At 17.0% G+C, this 20,596-nt stretch overlaps 4 protein-coding genes across 4 annotated transcripts, besides 47 other annotated features; all 4 read left to right on the top strand. All coding sequences in view use genetic code 6, as the record gives it.

Annotated features, from left to right (window-relative positions):
• Window positions 1-110: 110 nt before the first annotated feature.
• On the top strand, window positions 111-2,399 carry IMG5_020700 (hypothetical protein; the record flags this gene model as incomplete). The annotated part of the gene is made up of 1 exon (XM_004039462.1): window positions 111-2,399. One exon carries the CDS (start codon window positions 111-113, stop codon window positions 2,397-2,399), a length of 2,289 nt encoding a protein of 762 aa, XP_004039510.1.
• Window positions 2,400-2,465: 66 nt separating this feature from the next.
• Window positions 2,466-2,502: a microsatellite.
• Window positions 2,488-2,562: a microsatellite.
• Window positions 2,494-2,580: a microsatellite.
• Window positions 2,515-2,580: a microsatellite.
• Window positions 2,523-2,581: a microsatellite.
• A 982-nt stretch (window positions 2,582-3,563) lies between these two features.
• Window positions 3,564-3,615: a microsatellite.
• A 1,116-nt stretch (window positions 3,616-4,731) lies between these two features.
• IMG5_020690 (small GTP-binding protein, putative) lies at window positions 4,732-11,151 on the top strand (the record flags this gene model as incomplete). Its single annotated transcript, XM_004039461.1, has 8 exons — window positions 4,732-5,911; window positions 6,341-7,077; window positions 7,479-7,480; window positions 7,612-7,978; window positions 8,053-8,673; window positions 10,396-10,537; window positions 10,803-10,894; window positions 11,092-11,151. 8 exons carry the CDS (start codon window positions 4,732-4,734, stop codon window positions 11,149-11,151), a joined length of 3,201 nt encoding a protein of 1,066 aa, XP_004039509.1.
• Window positions 6,173-6,224: a microsatellite.
• Window positions 7,996-8,026: a microsatellite.
• Window positions 7,998-8,044: a microsatellite.
• Window positions 9,051-9,076: a microsatellite.
• Window positions 9,746-9,809: a microsatellite.
• Window positions 9,759-9,820: a microsatellite.
• Window positions 9,759-9,824: a microsatellite.
• Window positions 9,760-9,826: a microsatellite.
• Window positions 9,769-9,817: a microsatellite.
• Window positions 10,062-10,103: a microsatellite.
• Window positions 10,546-10,595: a microsatellite.
• Window positions 10,767-10,801: a microsatellite.
• Window positions 10,943-10,991: a microsatellite.
• Window positions 10,998-11,076: a microsatellite.
• Window positions 11,006-11,081: a microsatellite.
• Window positions 11,014-11,080: a microsatellite.
• Window positions 11,152-11,882: 731 nt separating the features above from the next.
• Window positions 11,883-11,937: a microsatellite.
• Window positions 11,914-11,951: a microsatellite.
• A 27-nt stretch (window positions 11,952-11,978) lies between these two features.
• Window positions 11,979-12,102: a microsatellite.
• Window positions 12,103-12,278: 176 nt separating this feature from the next.
• Window positions 12,279-12,317: a microsatellite.
• A 196-nt stretch (window positions 12,318-12,513) lies between these two features.
• Window positions 12,514-13,465, top strand: IMG5_020681 (Ras-related protein Rab-2; the record flags this gene model as incomplete). The annotated part of the gene is made up of 5 exons (XM_004039460.1): window positions 12,514-12,559; window positions 12,618-12,757; window positions 12,825-12,891; window positions 13,052-13,341; window positions 13,391-13,465. 5 exons carry the CDS (start codon window positions 12,514-12,516, stop codon window positions 13,463-13,465), a joined length of 618 nt encoding a protein of 205 aa, XP_004039508.1.
• Window positions 12,706-12,739: a microsatellite.
• Window positions 12,775-12,814: a microsatellite.
• Window positions 12,906-12,961: a microsatellite.
• Window positions 12,957-13,049: a microsatellite.
• Window positions 12,971-13,046: a microsatellite.
• A 124-nt stretch (window positions 13,466-13,589) lies between the features above and the next one.
• Window positions 13,590-13,667: a microsatellite.
• Window positions 13,593-13,660: a microsatellite.
• A 239-nt stretch (window positions 13,668-13,906) lies between the features above and the next one.
• Window positions 13,907-13,941: a microsatellite.
• A 536-nt stretch (window positions 13,942-14,477) lies between these two features.
• Window positions 14,478-14,571: a microsatellite.
• Window positions 14,572-14,624: 53 nt separating this feature from the next.
• Window positions 14,625-14,699: a microsatellite.
• Window positions 14,640-14,720: a microsatellite.
• A 66-nt stretch (window positions 14,721-14,786) lies between these two features.
• Window positions 14,787-14,818: a microsatellite.
• Window positions 14,819-15,467: 649 nt separating this feature from the next.
• Window positions 15,468-15,506: a microsatellite.
• Window positions 15,468-15,507: a microsatellite.
• A 169-nt stretch (window positions 15,508-15,676) lies between these two features.
• Window positions 15,677-15,736: a microsatellite.
• Window positions 15,737-16,428: 692 nt separating this feature from the next.
• On the top strand, window positions 16,429-18,850 carry IMG5_020680 (hypothetical protein; the record flags this gene model as incomplete). The annotated part of the gene is made up of 4 exons (XM_004039459.1): window positions 16,429-17,153; window positions 17,196-17,879; window positions 18,127-18,489; window positions 18,583-18,850. 4 exons carry the CDS (start codon window positions 16,429-16,431, stop codon window positions 18,848-18,850), a joined length of 2,040 nt encoding a protein of 679 aa, XP_004039507.1.
• Window positions 17,705-17,729: a microsatellite.
• Window positions 17,792-17,823: a microsatellite.
• Window positions 18,851-19,239: 389 nt separating the features above from the next.
• Window positions 19,240-19,285: a microsatellite.
• Window positions 19,241-19,293: a microsatellite.
• Window positions 19,294-19,828: 535 nt separating this feature from the next.
• Window positions 19,829-19,868: a microsatellite.
• Window positions 19,869-20,476: 608 nt separating this feature from the next.
• Window positions 20,477-20,518: a microsatellite.
• Window positions 20,519-20,596: the final 78 nt, after the last annotated feature.

Below are 20,596 nucleotides of genomic sequence, written 5' to 3'. Positions count from 1 at the left end.
ACTAACATATAATTTTTTGCGGTAGTAAGATATTAAGAACATAAAAGGAAGTAAAAGGAAAAGTTATCCGAGTATAATTTGAAACTTTGAAAGGAAATTTAATACGAAGTATGCTTTTTCCTTGTAAACATAAGGAATTTTCATTTTAAAAAGACTCAACTATTTTCGTCTTTACTTTAACTTTTTTGGCTTTTTTTATGCTTTTTTTAACACTACCAACTTTTATGGATAACTATAGGAAAAATTATATAAATTTAACTGAAATTATTATAAGAAGTTTAGATATTATTGCTATTTGTATACCACCGGCTTTACCAACTTGTTTATCTTTTGGAATTTCTTTTTCGTTAAAAAGATTGAATGAAAAAAAGATTTTTTGCTCTAATATTCATAAAATTAGTGTTTGTGGGAAAATAAAGACTCTTTGTCTTGATAAAACAGGTTTGACATAAAATAAGCTTCGTTTGAGGAATTTGGTTCTTTTCTAAGATTAGAAATTCCAAGTTTAAGATGATTTTAATAAGGTTCCTGTTATTTTCTAGGCTTTAATTGCATCTTGTCATAATATTTTGAAAGTAGAAAATAACCGGTTGATAGGAGATAATTTAGATTTGGAAATGTTTAGGTTTTCCGGGGCTTAAATGATAAATGAAGGGTTGATAAAACTTAATAATAATGAAAAAACTCAAATTTAAATACTTGAAAGAACCCCTTTTTTATCTCAGAAATAAAAAATGTACGCAAAAGTGTAAATTAATGAAAATTAGTATATTTTTTAGAAAGGATCGCCTGAAAAAATACTAGAAAGTTATCAAAAATCGCCTTTTATTTAAATTTTTAATGAAAAATTTTAAGAATTAGTCAAATAAGGACATCGTGTACTATCATTTTCATATAAAATTATTAATAAAATATAAGAAAATAATAATAATTATGTATATGAAAATAACAATATTAATAATTCTTATATTTTTGGCGGTTTTTTAATTTTTGAGAATTCTTTGAAAAAAAATACTTTAAAAAATATATAAGAATTAAATTAAAGTAATATAAAATTATTAATGTTAACTGGTGATAATCCATTATCTAGTTTAAAATTGGCTTTTTAGACTTAAATTTTGAATACTGATTAGGCTTTTATTCTTGATTTTTAAATAAAAAATTAATAAACGCTTTTAAATGGCTAATAAGTTAATATTTAAGATTAGGAATTGATAAAAACTTTCGAATAAAAACCTTTAGTAATTACAGGCTCCTTTTTTTATGAGTATATGTCCTCTAAAAGGGATATATAGACCCGAAATAACCAATATCTCGTACAAACAATCCTTAAAAATGCTATTATATACGCTCGATTCACCCCTGATTAAAAATAATATCTAATCTCCCTCCTATAAAACTAAGATTAAGCCAATTATACATTCATAGGAATGATTGGCGATCCTTCTACAAACTCTGGAGCCTTAAAAGAGGCTGATATGGGTGTATCTTTAATAAATAAAGTTGATGAAAGTGGCTCTTTATGCCCTTAAGCAACCTTTACTAGTTCTTAATAAGATATATAATGTTTATATTAGATATTAAAGGAAGGAAGAGCATGTTTAGTAACGTCATTTGAATGTTTTAAGTATATGGCCTTGTATTCTATGATCGAATCTTATAGTTTGATTTTATTATATTTTAATACATCAATGCCTACGGACAATTAGTTTCTTTTTTGGGATTTATTTATTATTTTTCCTTTGACTTTCATATTAGGATTAACTGAAGGGGCCCCTAAATTAACTAAAAATGTACCAACAGGGAATTTGATTTCTCATGAAATTATAATTTCAGTAATTGGATAAGGTATTATTTAGCTTAGTTTTTAATTATGGGTTTTATTTCAATTGGAAAGGGAAAATTGGTATATTTCAGGAGTAAACATATATGAAAAATAGGGAATTTAGGAACTATATGATGTTAGTAGTTGTTATGAGGCTACTTCCTTGTTTTGGATTTCAAATCTTTAATATATTTTTGTTGTAGTGTCTTTTTCAATTGGGTCAGTGCATAAAAAACCGTTTTATTCGAATATTTATTATTGTCTTACGGTTGCTTTTTTAAGTTTGGTATCTTTTATTTTAATATTTAGTAAAATCGAAATTATTAGAGATTTCTTTAAACTTAAATATTAAGTAGAAGATGAGTTAGGAAATGTTATTTCAGAAATGCCAGATGATTGGAGAAATTTTGTGGGATTTTTAACAGTTTTAAATGGAATAGTAACGCTTTTTTATGAAAGAAAAGTTTTACCATTTTTAGTTAGATTTAGTCGAAAGTATTCAAAATGGTATATGTTTATTTTTAGAAAAATTAAGAAACATTAAGATATAGATGATTATATTTAATAATATTGAAATAAATGATAAAATATTATAACATATTTAAATTTATATTAGAATATATATATATAAAAATTATATATATATATATATATTTTTAAATATATAATTATTTTTAGTTAAATTTTCATATTATTATATATTTAGTTTTTTTTTCAATATTTTATTTTTAATTTTTATATTTAATTTTTTATTTATTTAAACTTTTTAAATTATTAATTTATTTTAAATTTATTATATATTTAATAACTATATAAATTTAAATATTTTGTTTATTTTAATATTATATACACACATGTTAAACAATTATTCTTTTCTTATATATAATTTAATTTAATAAATTCAAATTTTTTATTTATATTTATTATATATATTAGTTTTTTTTAATTTTTTTTTTTAATAATATATTTGTGTTTTTAAATAATTTTTTAATTAGTTTTTTTTATTTATTTTTCATAATAATATTAATATATATTTTTTTTATTTAATAAAATAAAAAATGGATGAAAAAAATTAAGAAGTTTATTTATGTATATACAATATTACGAAATTTAATAAAATCCTAAAATACATAGGATTGGGTATATATCATACTGCTGTCCAAATAAATAATATAGAATATAATTTCGGTGCCCATAGTGGTAATTTTTCTGGCATATGTGCTATAAATATATAAGAAGATTCATTCAGTAATTATGAATTCGATAGTAAAATATTAATAGGAATATGCAAATATTCTAATGATGAAATCGAAGATATTGTTGCTGATTTAGATTAAGAATTTAAAGGAAACGCTTATGATATTTTTAATAAAAATTGCAATCATTTTAGTTAAAAATTATGTATTTTATTAACCGATAAAGGAGTACCTTAATATATTTTTTATGCGTCGGATTGCTTTTCTATTTTTAGGTGTATTTTAAGTAAAAATATTGTAAAAGGTGGTATAATAAATTCCAAATAATCAGAAATTCAAATAGAATTAAAAGAAATAAAATGATTTTATGTTTATTTGATTTATTAAAAAAAAAAAGATTGTAAATATATGTTTTTTATGTAATTTTTATTTTTAAATTGTAAATATTTTCATTTTTATCTAAAATTTATATATATTACTTTAAACATTTTACTATTATAATATAAATGAATTAATTTAAAATGTAATATATATAATAAAAAATATAAATATATATATATATATATATATATATATATATATATATATATATATGTATTATTATTTTTATAAAATAAAAATATTATATTTTTCTTTTTTATTCACAATATAATTTATTATTTATTTTTTTTAATGAAAATGGGATAAAAATATATAATATATAAAAGTTACATAAATTCTTCTGTTTTTTTCCTATTACTATACTATTTTTAGCTTTAATTAATATTTTTTAACTTAGCAAATCTAAATTATTAAATTTATACATAATAACACATTTTATATAAAATAAAAAGTTAATATTTTTAAAATTTTAAGAGATTTAAATAGGAAAATAGTTTTATCTAAAGATTTTATTATTCCTATAATAGAAGATTAATATTATTAAATTTTATTTATAAAAAAGAAAAGGAATTTAAATTAAAATTTGAAAAAATCTAAAATAAATTACAATTAAATATTAAATCTACTTATATATATAATTTATCAAAATAAAAAATGTGTATTTTTTTTATAAATCAGAAATTTTTCTTTTTCCATTTACATATTACTTAAATAGTTTTTTGATATTTTTTTATTGAAATTAATTTAATTTTCCATAAATTTATTATCAAAACTTATAAAATATCATTATATAAATAATAAATATAAAGAATTTTTAAATAATAATAATTATATATGTTAATTTTTGATTTTTTTTTTTAAAAAAAAAATAATTAATGAATAATTAAATGGAGATTCTTTAAATTTAGTATTTTATTTTATTAAAATCAAATAAATAATAAATATATAATTTTTGTATAATAAATATTCACAATTTATTTAAATATTAATTAATTTTTAATGATTATATTTATACTAAAATCTTAAATTAATCATAAATTACTTTACTGAAATATTGATTTTAATAAATTTTGTTTGGGTGGAAAAAAAGAAGTAATTATATATAATATTCTTTATAAATATAAAACATTTACTATAATAAAGTTTAACTTTATAATATTTATTAAAATATTATATTTAATTAATAGAATTTATATATAATACATAAAACCCAACTATAAAAAAAATAAAAATATAAACAACATTACTTTTTTTAATTTTTTTTGAATATTTTCTTATAAAAAAAAAAAAAGCAAAAAAAAATAAATAAAGCTAAACACAAATAAATAAATGCCTCAATCAATCCTATCTCGAATATTTAAAAAATTCGATATATTTGGTAGCGAAATAGGTTTAACATTTTAAAAAAGCAGTGTTTTCCAAACTACATTTGGCGCTGGTATAAGTCTATTATTCCTTTCATTAATGATGGTATTTTTTTGGAATAATTTTCTCTAATTTTTCAATAAAGATGCCGTTACTGTAAAAATAGAAGATGAGTTTAAATCCGACCCTGAAGAAATCCAACTTGACTCATCTAAATTTATGTTTGCCATTCGCGCAGTAGAGGATAATTTTATAAACAATCCTTATTTCAATATAAGTTTTATTTAACGAAAAAGGTAATTTCATGAAAATGGAATAGTAATACCAGAAATAAATGAAATGATGTTAGAACCTTGTACTTTAAATCATTGGATTAATTTACCTTCTTATAATATTAGTTGGCCTGAAATATTCGATAAGAAATAACTTTATAATTACTTATGTCCGAGTTTAAACGATAAATATAGTGTCAGAGGAGCTTGGGGAATGGGTTAATATGATTAATTAATATTGAAAATAACTAAATGTGATACTATTAAGTTTTCAACAGAAAAATGGAGACCTAAATGCCGTACAGATAAAGAATGGGAAAAATATTTATAGGAAAAATATGTGGAATTAGAAATATATATACCCAATTATAGTGTTAATCCTAGTAAGTCTTCCGATTATATATAAAGTTATTTAAATACGGCAGATTTATATTATTATGCTTAGCCTTATAAATAGAAGAAAATAGTTGATATATTTATTTCGGAATTTAATATTAATACAGATATCAGTTTATTGCCTTATAATGATATTTAAAGTGAAAAATTCCCATATTTTAATTTAGATGGATTCCGTGAATAAAATCTTATTGGAGATTTCGAAGAATTCATAGAAATTTTTATTAGTAGAAGTTATTTTACAAAACTAATTGAAAGAAAATTTTAAAAAATAGATGAGATTATAGCATATGTGGGAGGATTTGCATAGGCTTTTTTAATTTTTTCGGCTTTTATGGTAAGTTATTATAATGAGTACATTTATGCGATAGAATTGGCTAATAAATTATATGATTTTGATAATCCTATAGATAAAAAAAAAAAGTTAATTAAAAAAGTAAATTATGAGAAAGATAAAAAAATGAATGTAGTTTAAAGTAAATCTTATAATTAAATTTAATCTAATTATAATGATGTCGATGAATCATTTTATAATAAAAAGTAAAAAAATATATTAGATAAAAAATATAAGGATTTAAATAGATAAAATTTAATTTTATCAGATGATAATGTTTTATAATAAAAAAATATTATTTTTTAAATTAAAAATAATCAAAAGCAAAAAGATGATATATAAAATTATGAAGATAAACATAATAAACCGATTATATCACCACATTTTTTTAAGTGGAGAGAAAAATAATAATAATAATAATAATAATAATAATAATAATAATAATAATAATAATATGAAGAATAATTTTTTTAAAAAACTATTGCTACTGATATTTTAAATTCCCCACGTTTAAGTACTTAAAGATATAGATATGATCTTTAAAGCCCTTAGTAATCTAAATAAGAAAAAGAATTTAATATAAAAAGTAATTTTAACTTAGACATGATTGATACTCCTAATAATGATAATATTGAACCATTATCGTCAAATTCAATTTAAAAAATAAACTCTTTTAGATTTTGTTCTTAAAATTCTAAAAGATTAAATCTTCATAAAAAAATTTCTTTATATAGCGAATAATATGAGTAATAGTTAAAAGATACCGAAAGTGAAAAAAATACTGAATATTAACATCAAAAAAGAGTACAGATATAAGAAAGAAAGCACTAGGAAGATTCTGATATCATTGATAATAACAAGAATAAATTCGTTAAATTTAATAAGACTGCTATAAAAGTAAAGAATAATAATATGAATAAATAAATAATGATTGAAGAAATACAAAGAAAAAAATTCTTAACTAAAGAATTCAAGTACATAATATAAAAAGATAAGACTATTTAAATGAGTTATGCGTATTTTATTAATTAAATTACTTGCGGTAAGTTTTGTAAAACAAGAAAAGTATAATTAATTTTAAAAGCCTAAGATTAAATAGAAAAAGATTTGGACATTTTTAATATTTTAGATAGACTGAAAGAAGTAGAGAAATTAAAAAAATTATTCCTTAATAAAGAATAGCTTATTTTATTTAATTTTTTCCCTAAACCAGTTATTGATATAAATAAAAACGAAGACGAATATATCCCACCTTCAAGGGCTATTTTATAAGAAGAGTCTACGCATAATCTCCCTTCAGTGAAAAAAGTGAAAAATAAAATGAAATCAAGAAAAACAAAAGGCCATTTATTAAATATAAACAAATTCCCAAGTATTATTATAAAGGCAGCTTAGAAATTCAAAAGTGGTTTGAAAAATTAAGATTAGATGGAATAAATTAAAATTTATTAGAAACTTTATGAAGCATATAACGGTGTTTGTGAATAAAATGATGCAGATATTAATAGTAAACTAATTAATATTCGTATAACTTCGTATAATGTATGGAATATTTTCGAAACATCAAAAAAAATTAACTTTAGGAAAAAAGCTTTACTCATTTAGACAAAAAAAGGTTGTGATAATATACAAAACAAAACTTTTAATAACCTTAATTTAATTAATAAATATTGAATTTAAATACAAAATTTATATAACAATAATATAAGATGTATATATATATATATGTGTGTGTATTTATATACATATATAATAATATATATTTTTCAAATAAAAAATTTATATTATATTTTTAATATTTAAATAAATAAAAAAATATTATAAATCTTATTAAAAATAAAGGAAAATGGAATTCGCAGAAACTCTTGTAAAATTGTCCGAAAATCCAGACTAAATTATGCCCATGTCTGAATTTTAATAAGTTCTAGAAAATAGTACAACAAAACTTTTGACAAGAAATCTAAAACTTGAAGAAGCCTAAAAATCATTATCATTATACATAAAATTCATTCCTTCTTTATAATAAGAATACTTCGAATAATGTACTGATCAATTTATTAATTTCGCCTTAAATATGACAGATAAACATATATACTAAGTTTTTAAAGTACAATATGAATCAAGTTTTGGTAAAATAAGTGAAAAACCTTATAATTTTAACGACTTATGTTTATATATATGTAAACGTATATTAGGAATTAAAAATAAAGTATAATACTATTATACAAATATAAATATAAATATAAATATATATATATATTTATATAATTATATAAAATAAAGTAATGGACACTATATTTCGTTGAATGTCGTTTAGATACCACTAAATAAATAGAAAGGAAACTTCTTTTATTAGAAATGTTAGCTGTTATAGCTCGCGAAATCTAAAGTAAAGAAATATATTACCCAAAAATTCTTCCAAATATTCTACGCGCAATGATGGACGGGATGAAAAAGTTCGAGAAATATACAGAAAAATTCAAAAGTGATTAATTAAACGCAGACGCAAAATAATTTTAGGAAAACTTTGAAAATTGGGTTATTGATTATTTGAATAGATTCATGACTTTTATGAAAAACCTTCCCGAAATAAAAAACATTAAAAAAATTTTGAGTCCAAACGAATTAATCGAAGTCGATTTTGAAACTGGACAAATTTTAAACAAAAACATTGACCCTAAAATCCTCATTAATACCTTTGTAGTTTTCTTCTATTTAGATGTAATGTAAGGAATCACAGAAGCCCTAGATGAAAGTGGTGTTTTTAACGAAAAAAACGTCAGGAATTTTTTAGATGTATCATAAAAACATTTCTTGGAAATAATACCGGGTCAGATTGAACTTGTGGAAATCTTCCTTTGTTAGTTAAGGTTTAATACTTTCTCGAATACTCAAATTCCAAAAGTTATTTAATAGTATTATCCTTAATTAACCTTTAATTTAATTGGTATTGGATTTTTTATAAAGTAGTTGTTTGAATAGAAGGTTTTTAAGATCTTTTATTCTTCCGTTTATAAATTGAGAGTACTTTTGCCGTTCTTATATTAGTATCTTGTTAAAGAAAATAAACCAGGTTTTATGAATAGTTTAGTAGATTAGTTTATTGAAAGTGTTAGTCTTTTGGAAATTTAAAAGGAAAGTTTAAATAATCATAATTATTTTAATGTACCTGTTAGCAAAGCTTTGCTTTGTATTTTAAATTCTTATACAGATAATGTGGTTTAGTAAAATATTATTAATTCTATAAAAATATTACTTTAATTTTTTGATAAAAATGTAATTTTTGTTTGTTTATTTTGTTTGTTTAAATTTTTATATATCATAGACTTAATTTGAAGTATTGGAAGATATTATATTAGAAAATAATAATTAGAATAATAATATTTATATAATTGATATTATGGAAAAAAGTATTAATGTATGTATTTCTAATAAAGAATATAATAATTTTACTTAACTTAAAAATATTGAAATTTTAATTAATGGAATGTTTAAAAAATATTAAAATTAAGAAAATAAAATTCCTTTATAAGTTTTGGAGAATTCATTATAAAATATTTATGAGAAAAAAGATTTTTACGATAAATTATAATTAAATGTATTTATTTAAAATATTAATGATTTAGTTAATTAGAATGAATGTAAATTTAAAGAAGGATTATAATTATTATATAAAGAAAATGAATGGTTGTCAAAAGAAACAAAGCCTGATTAGGAAAACATTATAGCAAATTAATAAAAAAATAATGCTTTTAAATTTGTTGAAGAAAAATATATTTATGTTAGAAATTTAATATAAAAATTATAAAATTGATTTTATATATTATAATTAATATTATAATATAAATTATTTAAAACATTTATAAATTTATAGAAAAATTAAATAATTAAAAAGATTATAGAAATATAAATATATAATAATTAAAAATTCTTTTTATAAAAATATAATAATATATATATAAAATAAAACATATACATATAATTATAGATTTATATATTTTATATATTTATTTATTTAATTATTATATTTTTATATATTTTAATTATTTTTTTATTACTTTCTATTAAGATTTTATTTATTTTTTAAATATCTTTAATTTTCTTATGTAATTAATTCATTAATTAATACGAAAATTTTATTTTAAATCTTTAAAAAATTGTTTTAATTTTAATAAAAATAAAATTATAAATTTTTAATATATTTAATTAATGAAAGATGAATATATTTTATATACAATAAATATTTATTTTAAATAATTGATATTATTTTATCTATTAATTATTATATATTTTTTATTTATATAATAATATTTAACTTAATAATAATAATTTATATTTTAGAAAAATTTAATTTTTTTTTTAAATATAAAATTAAATATATAGATATTTACTTATATCATATTTTTAAAAAAATAAATAAAAAAAATGTTCGGATTTAGAAAACAAAAAAAAGTCGAATAAAAGAAAAAATGGTAATTAGAATTAGATGGATAGAATAATACAAATTTAAATACAATAGATGATGAAAAGATATTAAATTAAATTTAGATACCTTAAGAAGACGAAAACGAATATGAATAAACAAAAAATAATGAAAATAATATTTAAGTTTAATATTAATCTTAGTATTAAAACAAAGAAGATGATGATAATTAATCAAAAGAAGATAATTATAAGGAACCTGAATATTTAGGGGAAGAGGAAGAAGGTAATAATAAAAAATACGATTGGATGGATAGTGAAGATGATGAAAACGAGATTGAAAAAAGTAAGTAGTTTTTTATAATTAATATAGATTTTTTTTTTAATTAAATAAATGTTTTTTTAATAATAATTTCATATAAAATTATGAAGATAAAAAATATCTAAAAAATGAAGAAAAAGAAAAATTAAATAATATAATAGAAGATGTATATTTTATTTTATATTTTTTTTTAAAAAAAAAAATAATATATATTTTTTTTTTATTTACAAAAAATATTAATTTTATTTTATTAATATATATATATATATATATATATTTATATTTATAGAGAGAAAAAAGAACTATTTTTGTTAGTAATTTAAATTTCGAACTTTCAGATAAGGAAATTAAGCAATTCTTTTCATAATTTGGTTAAATAGAGTATGTGAAAAATATTAATTTTTGATAAAATCATCCGTTTTTTTTAATTATTAATATAAAAATAATTAAATATTAAAAATATTATTATAAAAATATTTACTATTATAAATTTATATTTTTATATATTTTTATATATTTATATATATTTATATATATATATATATATATATATATATATATATATATTAAAATTTAAGGGATTTTATTGTACCAAGAAACGAAGGATAATTAGTTAATAAAGGAAAAGCTTTTATTGAATATAAAACAATAGCACAAGCTGCAATTGTATTTAATTAATTAAAAATATTCATTTTCTTAATATAAAAAAGGCTGCAACTCATAATAAAGATACTTTTAAAGGAAGACCTATAGAAATTACTTTAGGTTTACAAACAGGATTTAATATGAATAAAAGAATGTATAAAAGTTTTTTTTAATTATTTTATTTTTTTTAATTTATAGATTATACAATTTCAATAAAGATAATAGACATTAATCTAAATTAATGAAAAAAAGAATTTCTAAAAGTAGAAGCAGAAGTCATTCTAATGAAAATAATCATTAAAAGCATAATAAGCATAATAATAAATATAGAAATAAAAGAGGTTCTAATAGTTAAGATAGAAAAAAATATAGAAATAGATATAAAGATTGAAGAAATATATATATAAATTAATATAAAATTAAAAATATATTTAAGAATAAAACATTTATTTTATTAATTTTTTAAAAAAGATTATTTATATATTATTATTTTATATAAAATAAAAATATGATTTTTTGTTAAAAAAAGTTTATATTTATATAAAAAAAAGCTTTAAAAAATATTATTAATAATATAAAACTTAGATTATATATTTTTAAAATATTTATTTATAATAATTATTTTAAATTATATCTATTTACTTAAATATTATTATTAGCTTTATGATATTTTTAAGTAACTTTTATAATGTCATGAATGTGATATTTAATATTTAAACTTTAGTAAAAAAATTAAAATATTTAAACAAATATTTAAAAAATAAAAAAATTAAAAAAATAATAACTTAAAAAAGTATTTATTTAAAAAAAATTTTATGTGTAATAATAATAAAAATAATAATAATAAAATTAATAATAATGTAATAATAATAATAATAATAATATAATAAATAATAATAATAATCATGATAATAATAATAATAAAAAAAATAGTAATTATAATATTAAAATTAATTATAATTAATTTATACAAATATATATATTTTTTTTTAAATAATAAACTCATTTATTTAAAAAGTATTTAAAAAAATATAATATATAAAATAATTTAAAATTTAATATCAAAAAAAAAATATAATTATATATATATATATATTTTTTAGTTGACTTTTAACAAAGAATTTAATAAAAATATATATTATTTAAAAAAATATATATTGATATAAAAGAAAATATTAATAATAATCGTGATAATAATATAAAATTATTTATAATAAATAATATTATTATTTAAAAAAAAATATAAAATATTTAATACTTTTTATATATATTATTTTATTATTTTATACTGATATTTATTTAATTAAATTTAAATCTAAAAGAATAAAAAAATATAATAATATAATCTAAAAAAAATGAGCTACTTATATTTATTTAAATACATAATAATTGGAGATTCTAGTAAAATTAATAAAAAAATAATAATTAAATGAGTATGTAAATTAAAATATTCAAATAGGTGTTGGAAAATCAGCTATACTTTTATAATTTATGGAAAATAAATTTAAAAAAGAGCACGATACAACAATTGGTGTTGAATTTGGTTCAAAAATAATTAATATAAAAAATAAAAATATAAAACTATAAGTATGGGATACAGTAAAAATGAAAATATGAAATAAAAATATAAATAAATAAATATATAAAATAATAAATTTTATATTAGGCAGGATAAGAATCCTTTAAATCAATTACTCGTTCATATTACAGAGGTTCTATATGTGCGTTTTTAGGTTATTTACATTTTAATATATATAAAAAATAATTTAAAAATAAATATAAAAGTATATAAAAATAAATATAGATATATGAATATATGTATATATAATATATATATTTATATAAATTTATAAATATTTATATATATTTATTTATAATTTATATATATATAAGTTTATGATATCACTAATAGATAAAGTTTTTAAAATGTTGCTAATTGGTTAGATGAAATAAATAACTATTCAAATGAGAAAATAACTATTATACTTATTGGTAATAAAAGTGATCTTGGCAATAATAGATAAGTTTAATTTTAAGAAGGATAGTAATTTGCTGATTCTTTTAACATTTAGTTTATTGAAACTTCAGCAAAATAAGGTGAAAATATAGAATTAGTATTTAAAAAAAGTACTGAATTGGTTTTAAATAAAATTGAAAAAGGTGAAATTAATCCATCTAATGAAGTATATAAATAATTTTTATTATATATATTTATATTTTTTCTAAATTTAGTCAAATGGTGTTAAAGTAGGACCTTAATAAATAGATGAAAAAGTTAATTAGTAAGCTGAATCAAAATGTTGCTGATATAAAAATTTTACATATAATACTAATAAACATAATATTTATTGTTTTAGATAAAATTTTATGACTAAAATATTAAACAAAAAAATATATAATGCTATTTATATTTATAAAAAAATAAAAATAAATAATATTATATATAAATATATATATATATATATATATATAAATATTTTTATTTATATATATATTTATATAATTTATAAAAAAATTTTTCTACATTAATATTTATTGATTATTTTTAATAAAATATTTAAATAAAAAATTTAATTTATCTAAAATTTTATAAATAATAAAAGAATTTTATATAAATATATATATTTTATAAATCTTTATATAATTTTTTTTTTTCAAATTTGTTTAAAAAATAATTCTCACATTCTATAATCTAAAAATAAAATAAATTAATATATTTTAATTATAAAAATAAAAATACTTGGATTATATCCTTATTATCCATATCCTTATTATTCTTATCCGTACCCCATTTATTACATTTATTATCCATATATCATCTATTATCCCAAAGGCATTCCATATCCCATTGGTTATTAATTTACATATCCCATTTATTACTATCCATACATACCCATCGGAACTTATTATTATTATTATAAATAACCAGGATAAGCTTATTAATAACCAATATTTTATTAAGGGAAAGCCATTTAATGTTAAGGTTATTATTAAATAAAACCTGAATTTGAGGCTTTATACAGATTTGAGATGATATTTGCGGCATTTGTTTCATTATTTTCATTTAGAAAACCGAAATTTTAATTATTTTAGAGTGTGGCTTTCTAGTTTGCATTATTTTTTGCATCTTTTTCGATTTCAGATAAATTTATCAAATCAAATTCATCGTTTGTGTAATTTTTTTATTGCTTTTTTATATATTTATATAGTTTTTTTATATATTTTTTTACTTATTAATTATTATTATTAGAATTATTTTTATTTTTTTGTTAATTTCCTTGAAAATCTCCAAAAAGATCAAAATCATTTGTTGGTTTTTATTATTATTAAGGTTATTAAAATTATTATTAATTATTTTAAGTCTATTACTAAGGTTATTACAATTATTATTTGGGTTATTAAATTTATTATTATTATTAATTGTTTTAAGTAGGAGCATTAGACCAATCCCATTCATCATCATCTGTATATAATAAAAATAATATATATATATATATAATATTTAAAAATAAAAATATATAAATATAAAAATATATAATAATATATATATATATTATTATATTTAATACTTTAATTTTTTTTATTATTATTTTATTGCATATCAATTTCAAATAAATCAGTTACTTAATTTTAATTTTATTATTTTTAATTTTAATTATTCTAATTAGGTTATTATTATTAATTTTTAATTTATTCTCCTGGTTTTGGTAATGCAAATAAAGTTCCTTAAAAAGCTGGTTTTAGTTTATTATCTTAATTTGAAATAGAAGGTTATGAATATACTTTTTATGAATTATTATCTTTATTTTCAGAATCATTTTATTCTTCTTTTTTTCTGAATTTTTCAAGACCTTTAAATTCATTAGTATCATAATTATCTGTATTAACCCTTTAAGAGCTATTATTATTATTATTATTTTAGCCTAAAACAGGGGCATCTTTAGAACTATATCCAGCATATTTACTATCTTTATTATTCTTCTGAGGTTGTCCTTAATATTTACTAGAAACTGAACTTTAATTTTGCATTGATTGAGATCCTGAGGACAAAGAGTTCATATTTCCTAATTTTTCACGTAATTCTTTGGCTTATTGGCGTTCATGATCTAATTTATCTTCATCCTATAATAATTCAACAATTTGTGAAGCTTTTGAACGTACACTAGCACCTTTATCTTCACCTTCTTCAAAGTATTAATAATCTTAAAGCCTTTTTAATTTATTAATTTCATCTTTAAATTATCCAATACATCTTGTAGCCCCATTTTTTATTAAAAAATCAATTAAAAATAAAGTCTTAAATATATAGAAAATAGAAAAAAAAAAAAAAATGAAAAAATGAAAAAAAAAATATAAATATATTGATATAAATTATTATAATAAATACATATATACTCGTTTATATATAATTATGTATTTATAATATTTTTAAAATTACTTTAAATGTTATTCTCCAATTTTTTTCAGCATTTTTTATTTTATCCAATATAAACTTCATTATCATTCCAAAATCATCACTATATATTTTTTTTATATAATTATATATATATTTTTTTTTGATATATATTTTAATATATACTAGTTGTGTGACGCATCTGATATATATTAAAGATTTTTTGGATGAGCAGTCCAGTTTTCTTTACTTGTGGCCTCATTTAAATTTTTTTCTAATTAAGATTAGTTTGTGTACCTTTCTTTTCTTTTATTATTTAATTTTTTGAGTTAAGTTTGTTTTTTTATATTTTAATAATAATATTAATAAATTATTATTGTTTATCTTTATTTTTTATTACAATTCTTGAGCTGCTTTTTTGATAATATCCATTTTATTTTTATATATATATATATATTTTATTATATTTTTTCTTTAAAAATTTTGTTTTTTGTTTTACTTTTAAATTATTTATTTTTTTATATTATTTAAAATAAAAATAATTTTATTTATTTTTGAAACAAATTTATTAATGCTTTCTTATAATGAATATACATATATTTTTTAAAGTTTTTTTCTTTATTTATTTTGGCATAAAAATAATAAAATCAAACTAATAAAATTTAAATATTAAAAAAAAAAAAAAAAGAATATAAAATTAAATTATATATAATATAAAGAATAAATAATAAGAAGTAAATAAATATATTTCATTTATTATAAATATTTCAAATAGATTAACAATTTACAATTTATAAAAGCAAAAAAAACATAAAAATATATAAATTAAATAAACATAAATATAAATAAAAAAACCCCCAAAATTTCAAATAAAATAATGGCTTAAACAATATTATCTCGTGTTTTCCGTAAATTCGATATTTTTGGTAGTGAAGTAGGCTTAAATTTCTAAAAAAGTACTATTTTTCAGACTTAATTTGGCGCATTAATAAGTTTGATATTCACATCGTTAATGCTTTTATTTTTCTGGAACAATTTTCTCCAATTTTTCAACAAAGACACCGTAAACGTAAAAATCGATTAATCTTTTGACCATAACCCGTCAAAAATAAATTTAAACTAGAAAAATTTTATGTTTGCTGTTCGAGTAATATAGGATGATTTTATAAATAACCCTTATTTTAACATAAGTTTTTATTCTAGAAACCGAATATTTTCCGAAAAACATTAAAATAGCGAATAAATCATCGAAATGTTATTAGAACCTTGTACATTAGCCCATTGGGTTGACTTACAGGCCTATAATATAGACTGGAAGTAAGTTTTTGATGAAAAAGGCCTCGACTAATACCTTTGTCCACCTTTAAATGAATAATATTATGTCTAAGGGGCTTGGGGATTAGAAAGTTATGATTAATTGATGTTAAAAATAAAAAAGTGTACTACTATATAGTTTAAAAGTGAGAAGTGGAGACCTAAATGTAGAAAAAAGGAAGAATTAGAAAAGATTTTTATAGAAGACTAAAATAAATACTTTGAAGTTGAGATTTTTGTACCTAATTATGCTGTAAATCCTAATTTATCAAAAAATTATATAACTAGGTATTTTTGCATATATATATATTTTATTATTAATTATTTTAGTTATTTAAATACTGCAGATTTATTTTTTTATATATAACCGGGTAAGTTTTTAAAGAAAGTGGAACTCTTTCTTTCGGAATTCAATATTTTTACTGATGAAAGTCTAATGCCTTATGAGGATATTAATAATTAAAATTTCCCATATATACAATTAAGTGGGTTTAGAGAGAGCAATTTATTAGGGAATTATGATGAATATTTAGATATTTAAATTAATAGAAGTTATTATACGAACAATATTTATAGGAAATTTCAAAAAATAGATGAGATTATAGCTTATGTAGGTGGTTTTGCTTAGGCTTTTTTAATTTTTTCGGCTTTTTTGGTTAGTTATTATAATGAGTATATTTATATGATTGAATTGGCTAATAAATTATATGATTTTGATTTAGATGAAGGAAATAATGTTAAAAAATAAAATAAGAATTTTTTTAATATAAAAGAAAAATAATAATAATAATATATTTAAAGTATTAATTCTATAGTAAATGAAAAAAATAAAAATGTCGAAAATATAAATAAAAATATAAATAATTAATAAGAAAAAGAAGTTAAAATACTTACTTTAAAATAAAAAAAAATATAATTTTAGATAGAAAAAAAATACAAAAAAAAATAATACAAAAAATAAGTTAATATATTAATAAGAATAGAACACTTAAAATACAAAAAATAATATTAATAGTTAGTTTATTTAAAATAATAAATTTATAGAAAACAATTAAAGCAAATATATTAATTATAATTAAAACATTTTAAAAATAAATTAATAAATAAATAATAATATTCAAAATTAATAAAATAATAATAATATATAAGAAACTAATTAATATGAACCATTAAATTCGCCTTTAAGACCATATAATATGTATTCATAAATAGAAATATCAAAAAATATATAAGCAAAAACATCAGATTACATGATTTAAAGTTAATAACATTAGAATAATTAAAATGATAAAAAAGACAGGAAAAAATTTTTAGCCAAAGAATTCGAACATATAATATAAAGAAATAAGTCTTTATAAATTAATATTTTTTATTTTATAAATTAAATCACTTGTGGTAAGTTTTGTAGAACTAAAACTGTTTTGTTGATAGAAAAAGCCTAAGAATAGATAAAAAAAGATTTAGATATTTTTAATATTCTCAATAAAATTAAAGAAATAGAAAAATTTAAATAAATATTCTTGACATAATCTTAAATGATTTTATTTAATTTTTTCCCTAAAACAGTCATATAAGTAAAAGAAAATGATACCAAAGAGCTTTCTAGAGTATTTATAAGTGAAGAGTTATCATAAACAAATGAAGGAAAAAGTTAAAAAAAGTTTAAAAAAAATAAAATTAGGGTTAAATTTCCACACATGATGGTAAAAGTAGTAAGTAGATTTAAAGAATTAGCTAAAAAAAACACTACTTAATAGTAAAAAATGAGAGTTTATTTAAGATTATATGAAGCTTATGAAGAAATATGTTAAGAAAAGGAAAAAAATGAAATTAATAATAAACTAATTGACATGTTAGGCTTTGAAATGAGAAATATTTTTGAAAAATCAAAATTTATAAACTTTAAAAGAAATCCGATACTTGCATTAAAAATGAATTAATAATAATCTCCTAAAAAAAAGAATAATATCTAAATTATTAATTGAATAGAAAATAAATATATTTATATAAATGTATATATAATGAATTATTTATATATAATTACAAATATAGATTTATTTATAATTTTTCATTACATATTTTAGTAATTATAATAGTTATTTTCATCATTATTATTAGAAGATAAAATTAATTAAAATTAAGAAGATAATGTAGATATTTAAAAATCTTAAATTTTTGTAGAAATAATTGTTGATGGAAAATTTCTTGAATTTCTTAAACTATTAATATAACTATTTTAATTATGTGATTTATCATCTAAAGATGAATTAGATTATATATTTCTCTAATGACCTAATGAATTGCAATATAATTTTTATTATAAATCTGTATTTTATTAAACCATATAATCTTCTAAAAAACTCTATTAATATCAATATATAAATATATATATATATATATATATATATATATATTTATATTTATTTATGTTATTTTTTTTTGTGTTTATACTTTGTTTAATATATTTTAAGGCTTTTTGTACCAAAATACTAATAAAGTAGTAATTACTAATATAAAATATGACATTAATCTATATATAAATAAAATTAAACAATCTAAGTATAAATATAGTTTTTATTTATTTTCTTATCCCTAATATATAAATTCACAACTTTCATTTCCATTATAAAATAAATAAAATGTTCCAATTAAATAAAATATTTAAGCAATTATACTCCAGAAAATTAATATTCTATATAAATAAAAAATGATAATAAATATTTATATAAATATAATTTTATTTAATATTTTAAATACTATAGTTTAGATAATTATTTGTAATAAATATAACTTCTTTCTATTCCTGATAACGTTATGAAATCAACTCTTTTTTAAATATGTTTACCTTATATATTATTTAAAATTTGTAATAAAAAAATATAATTATTAAAAAATATACCAATAAAAAGAAAAATCAATGAAATAACGAAATTAGAAATTCTTGTATATACAAATATTTTATCTATATAATATATATATATATATATATATATATATATATATTATCTATTATTATATTTAATTTTTAATACTTTTGCATATATTATTTTCATTAAAATGTTTTATATTTGTATATATATTATAAATTAATGTTGAAGTATAGAATATTATTAAAATAAAAAGTACTATTCTTACGTGTATTAATTTTATAATTTTTAAGGTTATTATACTTTAATAATTTTCAAGCTGAAATAATAAACTAAATAAGAATAATATATATTCTATATCAAATAAAAAAAGTAAAAAAATATTATATTTATTTAAATATATTCCATAATTCAAAAACTTTTTTTTTTTATTATTTTTTTTATATTTTAATTTACATAAAGATTATAATAGTAATAAATAAAGGAGAATTAATTTTTTAGAATATTTATTTTAGTTTGCTTTTATTCTGTTTTTTATTTAATTAATAATGACTACAAATATTATAATGTTTGTAATTAAAAATATAGCCTATCTATTTTTTTAATTAGAATAATGATAAAATTTAATTGTTTATCACATTAAACAATATGGAAATATGAAATAATCGAAACATTATAGAATTAATTTTTTTTTATTAGTCATTTTTTTTTTCTTTTTCTTATTATTTTATTAATATTTAAAACTATATATATATTATAAAAATAATTATATAAATATTATATAAAATTTTAAATTTGTTATCTTTCATAAATATAATACTTATAATTATTATTTTTTTTATTAAAAAAAAATTCTAAAAAAAA

This window comes from Ichthyophthirius multifiliis (assembly GCF_000220395.1).
Source record: "Ichthyophthirius multifiliis unplaced genomic scaffold scaff_1120509249657, whole genome shotgun sequence".
NCBI lineage: Eukaryota > Ciliophora > Oligohymenophorea > Hymenostomatida > Ichthyophthirius > Ichthyophthirius multifiliis.
This window is presented reverse-complemented; position numbering and strand designations above follow the sequence as displayed.